This window comes from Triticum dicoccoides, chromosome 1B (genome assembly GCF_002162155.2).
Source record: "Triticum dicoccoides isolate Atlit2015 ecotype Zavitan chromosome 1B, WEW_v2.0, whole genome shotgun sequence".
NCBI lineage: Eukaryota > Viridiplantae > Streptophyta > Magnoliopsida > Poales > Poaceae > Triticum > Triticum dicoccoides.
The window spans coordinates 577,066,496-577,073,116 of NC_041381.1; the positions used below are offsets into that span (position 1 = coordinate 577,066,496).

The 6,621-nt window shown below is 50.4% G+C and overlaps 1 protein-coding gene across 1 annotated transcript; it reads left to right on the forward strand.

The window, feature by feature from the left end:
• Positions 1 to 4,883: 4,883 nt before the first annotated feature.
• LOC119309061 (flavonol synthase/flavanone 3-hydroxylase-like) lies at positions 4,884 to 6,284 on the forward strand. Its single transcript, XM_037585158.1, has 4 exons — positions 4,884 to 5,093; positions 5,192 to 5,448; positions 5,556 to 5,886; positions 6,042 to 6,284. Exons 1-4 carry the CDS (start codon positions 4,884 to 4,886, stop codon positions 6,282 to 6,284), a joined length of 1,041 nt encoding a protein of 346 aa, XP_037441055.1.
• Positions 6,285 to 6,621: the final 337 nt, after the last annotated feature.

Sequence of the window (6,621 nt, forward strand, 5' to 3'; positions counted from 1 at the left end):
TCTCAACTTCCCATCTTTCTTACGGTCCTCACTGTGCCATCGCATCAACTTGGCATGCTCTCCGTTTCTGAACAAATGTTTCAACCATGGTATTATAGGAGCATACCACATCACCTTCGCAGGAACCCTCTTCCTGGGGGGCTCGCCGTCAACATCACCAGGGTCATCTCGTCTGATCTTATACCGTAATGCACCGCATATCGGGCATGCGTTCAGATCCTTGTATGCACCGCGGTAGAGGATGCAGTCATTAGGGCATGCATGTATCTTCTGCACCTCCAATCCTAGAGGGCATACGACCTTCTTTGCTGCGTATGTACTGTCGGGCAATTCGTTATCCTTTGGAAGCTTCTTCTTCAATATTTTCAGTAGCTTCTCAAATCCTTTGTCAGGCACAACATTCTCTACCTTCCACTGCAGCAATTCCAGTACGGTACCGAGCTTTGTGTTGCCATCTTCGCAATTGGGGTACAACCCTTTTTTGTGGTCCTCTAACATGCGATCGAACTTCAGCTTCTCCTTTTGACTTTCGCATTGCGTCCTTGCATCGACAATGACCCGGCCGAGATCATCATCATCGGGCACATCGTCTGGTTCCTCTTGATCTTCAGCAGCTTCGCCTGTTGCAGCAGCATCGTGCACATCGTCTGGTTCCTCTTGATCTTCAGTAGCATCATCGTATTCAGGGGGCACATAGTTGTTATCGTACTTTTCTTCTTCGCCGTCTTCCATCATAACCCCTATTTCTCCGTGCCTCCTCCAAACATTATAGTGTGGCATGAAACCCTTGTAAAGCAGGTGGGTGTGAAGGATTTTCCGGTCAGAGTAAGACTTCGTATTCCCACATATAGGGCATGGACAACACATAAAACCATTCTGCTTGTTTGCCTCAGCCACATCGAGAAATTCATGCATGCCCTTAATGTACTCGGAGGTGTGTCTTGAACCGTACATCCATTGCCGGTTCATCTGCGTGCATTATATATAATTAAGTGTGTCAAAAATCATTACAGAACATCATGAATAGATAATTAAGTGACCAAATTAATAGAAGTTCATCATCACATTAAAACCAAAGTACATACATAGTTCTCATCTAACAACATAAAGCTCTGCAGAGCATCTAAATTAATTAAACCATACATTGAAACTATGTAAAACATTTCAATGCGAAAATAAATGCGATCATAATCGCAACCAATGTAACAACTGATCCAACGGCATAATGATACCAAGCCTCGGTATGAATGGCATATTTTCTAATCTTTCTAATCTTCAAGCGCATTGCATCCATCTTGATCTTGTGATCATCCACGACATCCGCAACATGCAACTCCAATATCATCTTCTCCTCCTCAATTTTTCTAATTTTTTCCTTCAATAAATTGTTTTCTTCTTCAACTAAATTTAACCTCTCGACAATAGGGTCGGTTGGAATTTCCGGTTCAACAACCTCCTAGATAAATAAAATCTATGTCACGTTGGTCGGCATAATTGTCATAAATAATAGATGAACCAATAGTTTTGAAAAGATAATATATACCACATCCGAATCATAGACAGGACGAGGGCCGACGGGGGCGGATACCAAAACCATCGCACTATATAAGATGCAACAATAAAAGTAAGAAAATTATACAAGTATCTATATAAACATACAAGTAAGAATTTATTTTTCCTTTCAGAAAGAAGATAAGAACAAGAGGCTCACCACGGTGGTGCCGGCGACGAGATCGGCGCGGGCGATCGATGGCCGTGAAGACGGGGACGGGACGTGATGGACCACTAAACCTAGACAAATATTGAAGAAAATGGAGCTTGGAGGTCGAGCTTGGAGAGGAGAAAGCTTAAGTAGTGTGGCTCGGGCATTCTATCGAATACCTCGTGTGCATAGGAGGTGAGCTAGAGCACTACAAAGCTCTCTCCTCGCCGGCCACGAAAAACAGAGCAGTGAGGCAATTAATTGGTCCCGGTTCGTGGCTTGAACCGAGACTAAAGGGAAGCCTTTGGTCCCGGTTCAGGCCACCAACCGGGACCAATGGTGGTGGGCCAGGACCAAGGCACATTGGTCCCGGTTCGTCCCGCCAACCGGGACCAAAAGGTCCAGACGAACCGGGACCAATGGCCCACGTGGCCCGGCCGGCCCCCGGGGCTCACGAACTGGGTCCAATGCCCCCATTGGTCCCGGTTCTGGATTGAACTGGGACTAATGGGCTGACCCGTCCTGGACCATTGCCCCCTTTTCTACTAGTGGGAGCAAAGATGCCAATGGTGGAAAATGCTTGGTCAATTGGCAGAGGATGTGCCGCCCGCTCTCTCTTGGCGGCCTTGGCATCCGTGACCTGCAGCGTGCCGACACCGTGCTGTGAACCCGCTGGCTATGGCTCAAGTACACCGACTTGACGCGACAATGGAGCCACCTTCACATCCCGCATGACCCCGCCGTCACCGCCATCTTCCGTGCTTCTACGACCTCGACTCTTGGCAATGGTCGCACTTGCATGTTCTAGAATGATCACTGGATCAATGACAGATCCGTTGCCGAGATCGCGCCGCTTGTCCTCACGCTCGTCACCCAGAGGCGGCGCAAGACTCGCATCATACATGATGGACTTCTCGAGCGCTCCTGGGTTCGCGACATCCAGGGCGCTCTGGGACCCGCCGCTCTAGTCCAATATGTTGACCTCTGTCAATGTGTGCGTCACGTCGCTCTCTCGGACTCGCCTGACTCTCTCCAATGGCGCTGGACTACCTCCGCTACCTACTCGGCGAGCTCATGCTACCAGACACTCTTCCTAGGTGCCTGCCAGGACCCACATTGGCGGCTCACCTGGAAACCGTGGGCCCCACTCCGCGTGAAATTCTTCATCTGGCTGGCTCTGCAAGACAAGGTGCTGGACAACTGAGCGTCTGGCTTGACATGGCCTCCCGCACGAGGAATCCTGCGCCTTCTGAGACCAAGAGGAGGAAACCATGCAACACCTCGTGGCAAGCTGCCCTTTCTCTCGACAGATCTGGCACGAGATCCTAAGCTGGGTTCGCTCCACGGCTGACATCCCGAATAGCGACACTGACTTCTACACGTGGTGGGAGACGTCTTGCAATGGCTCACCATCCCCGGCGCGCAAGGGCTTGGCCTCCTTGATCATTCTCACCGCGTGGTGGCTTTGGAAGCACCGGAACGCTTGCATATTTAATGGCGAGAAGCCCTCCACCTCCCGGCTTTCCGGCATCATCAGAGACGAGGCGCGCATGTGGGCCAAGGCTGGCGCCACTGGACTGCACAACATCATCCCCGAGAGATAGCTTTGTAGGCTAGTAGGGCTGAGCACCCCCATGTCTGTTCTGCTCCTAGTTCACTCCCATGCCTTCATGTGTAACCGTCTTAGTGAGCTACTGTAACCCCATGCTGTAAAACTCTTCTCCTATCAATGCAAAGATACGCATCCTCTGCGTATTCGCGAAAATAAATAAATCCATACACCCGTAACGTAAAACCTAGTCTAAATGTTCACCGACTTCCATGCTTCAAGTTCTTGTTGTTTCCTTTCATGTCCATATCTGGCAGGCGTGAGCTCTGGTAAATGAAGGTATGGTCACTGCGATGAAGAGTAGGGAGTAGGACATAGAACAGATACTGATCCACATGGGACATGTGGCATCGCCGTCTCCCATGTCCTACTCTTGCTCGTTGGAGCCCGTGGCCAGGATGTCGCTGCTCGAGGTGAGGTCCACAATAGACATGGACGGATGGGTCCGCCTCACGATCACCGCGCGCGAGTCCGCCTACATGGTGGCGTGCGACTCTGCCTCCACAGCTACGGCCTCGAGGGCTGCCGTGGCCTCACGCACCCTCTGCCTCGCACGGCGGGCACGCCTCTCGTCCGCAGCGGACGGGCCCCAAGGCATGCTGGCGTATACCTCCGACTAGGAGCCCGCCACCGCGGGGACAACACACCATCGAAGGGGTAGCGCCGCGACACCTGGGTTGCGGTTCCAGGCGGTGGTCACCGCCTCCGAGGAGGCTGCGGGCACGCGCCTCGAGCCCCCAGCCCTGGCGGATCCAAGCGCCATTTCCACGGAGGCAGTGGATTCCTACTGCATGGAGTCTGAGCATGGTAGGGTGGACTCCTCCTGGGACCGACGGAGAGCCATTCAGACGGTCAACTCCTCCTCATCCCTGCATGGGGTGAGATCACAATCAACGGATCAGCAGATCTTAGAGTTGTATTCCTTGTCTGTTATGCTGGAGAAGGCCGGAGATCGTCGAAACGAATCTTGGGGGCGTAGTGGAGTGGCTAGGGTTTCATCCGGGACACGGATAGAGATGAATATATGTGGGGTCAAGATGGGCTAGTGTGGGCCGTATCCGAAGACGCGCCTGGGCGTGTCCGAACCTCTCCATATCCGCCTCAGATATGGACTAGATATGAGGGGGCCGGTCAGCTTTGCCGTATAGGGTCGGCTAGGTCGAGATTTTGTGACCGGTTACTGACTGAGCCATTCGCCCAGACTTTAGGGAGTGTTCGAGGAGTCCGGCCATAGATGCTCTGACATGTATTAATTATCGCTCCAATAGTCTATATAAACCAAGTTCTTTGCTCTGGCAATTCACACTTTACCTGCGTTGCTGAGTTGTAGAGCAACAAGCTACTTGTGGCCGGATCGCCGGAGGTGTTGTTCCAAGATCCGTCTCTCATCTCTCTCCAATTGTTTGAAGGTAATACTGTCTCCCAGTTCATCCTGCATGATCTTCCAGCTTTTCCTACATGTCCCGTGTTGTATGAGCATTTGTACTGAAAGAGCGGACCTATTTTGTAGTGAATCGGATCGGACATTTCAGATTCTTGTGTGCAATTATGGGAAGAAAAGGGACATTTCAGATGCCGGTGCAAGAGCTTGCTGGCGCCCTCAGCACGCCGGACGTGCCAGCTCAGTACATCGCGCGCGCGCACGAGGACCAACAGCTCGCGGCGGTGGTCGTAGCACCAGTCCCTGTCATCGACCTCGTCCGCCTTTCGAAGCACGGTGACGACACCTCCGACGAGGCGGCGAAGCTCTGGTCAGCCATCGAGTCCTGGGGCCTCTTTATGGTAAGTAACAACCCTATGAGCTGCAGCTGCAGTCGGTACTACTCCACTAGATTTGGAGCAACACCAAGCATGCATATCCATGTCGTATCTTCTGTCAGGTCAGTAACCACGGTGTAGACGCGGTAATGGACAACATGATGGCCGCGTCAAGGGAGTTTTTCGGGCAGCCGCTCAAAGAGAAGCAGAGATACACCAACCTGAACGGCGGCGAGCGGTTCCAGTTCGAGGGGTATGGGAACGACCGGGTGAACTCGCCGGACCAAATCCGTGACTGGACTGACCGCCTCTACCTCAAGGTGGAGCCAGAGGATGAGCGGAGCATCGCCCTCTGGCCAGCACGTCCCGAAACCTTTAGGTGACCGACGTCACAGAGCAATGTCTTCACAAATTTCATGGCTTGAGGGAGGATGCGTTGTCTGATCATGTCATCATGAGAAATTGAGAACATACATTTTGTTGCAGGAATGCTCTGCACGAGTATACGAAGAAATGCGGGGAAGTGAAGAACGATGTGCTCAGGGCAATGGCGAAGCTGCTGGAACTTGACGATGATGATTACTTTGTGGAACACTTTGGGGAGAAGCCTCTCACTGACGTGAGATGCAGCTACTACCCGGTGTGCCCGAGGCCGGAGCTCGTGTTTGGCCTCAAGCCCCACTCCGATGCAACTGTTGTTACAGTCCTTATGGTCCATGACAGGGTTGGTGGCCTACAAGTTCTCAAAGATGGGGTTTGGTGGGATGTACCGATCGTACCTCACACGCTACTCATGATTATAGGAGATCAAACTGAGGTATGCTTGCAAAATAAATCTATATCCTGAAAAAGTATTGTTTGGTGAAAAAGTTATATGGACAGAATCTCGAAACTTCAAATGTTCAACATTGTGAGTTTTCTCCAAAATTTATAACCTCTCGGGCTGATGAAGGTTATACGTTTGTGACACAGATAATGAGCAATGGGATCTTTAAGAGCCCTGTTCACAGGGTCGTGACAAACACAAAGAAAGAGAGGCTATCGGTGGCACTAGACTACTATGTTGATCCTGAGAGAGAAATCGAGCCATCGGCTCAGTTGGTCAATGAGAAGAGGCCGGCGTTGTACTCTAAAGTGAAGGTTAAAGACTACTTTGCCCGAAGTTACAATGCTTTTACTCAAGGGAAAATGGTTATCGATACAGTGAAGATCTAACTAAGTATGCTATCATTGCTTTCATTCAATAAAATGTTGACATTCGGCAACAAATGTTTGTATCATGTATTCACGTATCATTAGTTCATTACATCCCTGAGTGTATTCACTACCTTTGTTCAATAACACATGTTGTCCCGGTTAGCATGGTCTACATATGCAGATTTGTGGAACATGGTTCCACGGGAACACTTATGAAAAGTAAATCCGGAAACATAATACTAGGAAAAAAAAATCTGCATTTGTCTCGTAACATACATGGTATACTCGTATACGAAGTTTGGCAAAGAGGTAACATGATCATATGTGTGTTTTTACGTTGGAAGTACATCTTGTG